The sequence below is a fragment of the Opisthorchis viverrini genome (assembly GCF_000715545.1).
Source record: "Opisthorchis viverrini unplaced genomic scaffold opera_v5_208, whole genome shotgun sequence".
NCBI classification, from domain to species: domain Eukaryota; kingdom Metazoa; phylum Platyhelminthes; class Trematoda; order Opisthorchiida; family Opisthorchiidae; genus Opisthorchis; species Opisthorchis viverrini.
The window spans coordinates 956,592-957,512 of NW_008751863.1; the positions used below are offsets into that span (position 1 = coordinate 956,592).

The 921-nt window shown below is 53.2% G+C and overlaps 1 protein-coding gene across 1 annotated transcript in view; it reads left to right on the forward strand.

Moving 5' to 3' along the window:
• Nucleotides 1-172, forward strand: part of T265_08217 (hypothetical protein) — a gene marked incomplete at both ends in the record, with an annotated part of 141,870 nt that extends 141,698 nt beyond the window's left edge. The window contains one exon of the mRNA XM_009173952.1: nucleotides 129-172. Within this exon, the coding sequence (XP_009172216.1) occupies nucleotides 129-172 (44 nt within the window). The remainder of the gene's footprint in view (nucleotides 1-128) is intronic.
• Nucleotides 173-921: the final 749 nt, after the last annotated feature.

Genomic DNA, 921 nt, shown 5'->3' on the forward strand with positions numbered 1-921 from the left:
CTGAGCACTGAGGACAGTGCTCGGACTCGGGAGGGGGCAATGTAACGCAGTTGAAACTCGACTGTATCTGTATGCACGTCTATCACATGAGCTTATGTGTCTCTAACCTCCCTCTCTCCCTGTTGCAGGTACCATGGTCGAACCACCACGAGCCCCGGACGGGAAAGAATAGCCGCTTGTACAACCACCCCCCGGACTGACCTTGACCGGCCCCCATTTGATTGTACTTTCTTCTTCTTTCCGGTTTCGGTTCGGGTAAATACACGTGCGTTGTGCTACACTCCCGGTCTTCTTCCCTGTACCAACTGACCTGTGCGCATGTGTGCTGTGCATACTGTGTGGATTCATTAATACCAGTCCGTATATCTGCACATTTCAGAACTGACGTGTGCCGTCCTCTCGAACGTCGAATACCGCTGACTTCCCGACATCCCACGCTACATTAGTGACAGAGGTGGGATCCAGTCAGTCCCGTGACTCACATGCGACATGCCGGCCAAACCCAACGTGACGCGCACAACTGAAGACGAAATGGAAAAGATATCGGCTGATATTGCACAAATGGATGGCCACCGAATTCAACCAACTCTATTACCACCGGGGCACGGACGGACAATTCATTCTGTCCCGGCTAGATGACTCCGCCGCCCGTCGCGTACTTCACTCAGGACTTTCATTGTCTGCTCCACTATTCTCTGGACTTCACTCAGGACTTTCATTGTCTGCTCCACTAGATATTCTCTGGACCCCATTGGCCTTTCTGTTTGGCACGCTACCGCCGAGAAGTGTTTTTCGAGAACGTTTTTTTAATCGGAACCAGCACCCGGGTGAGGCAGCGGACGAGTATGCCGACGCCCTCCGAGACCTTGCTCCTGAGGATTCGCCAAAAGTCCGTGAAGTGCACGCGGCCCAGCGATTCAT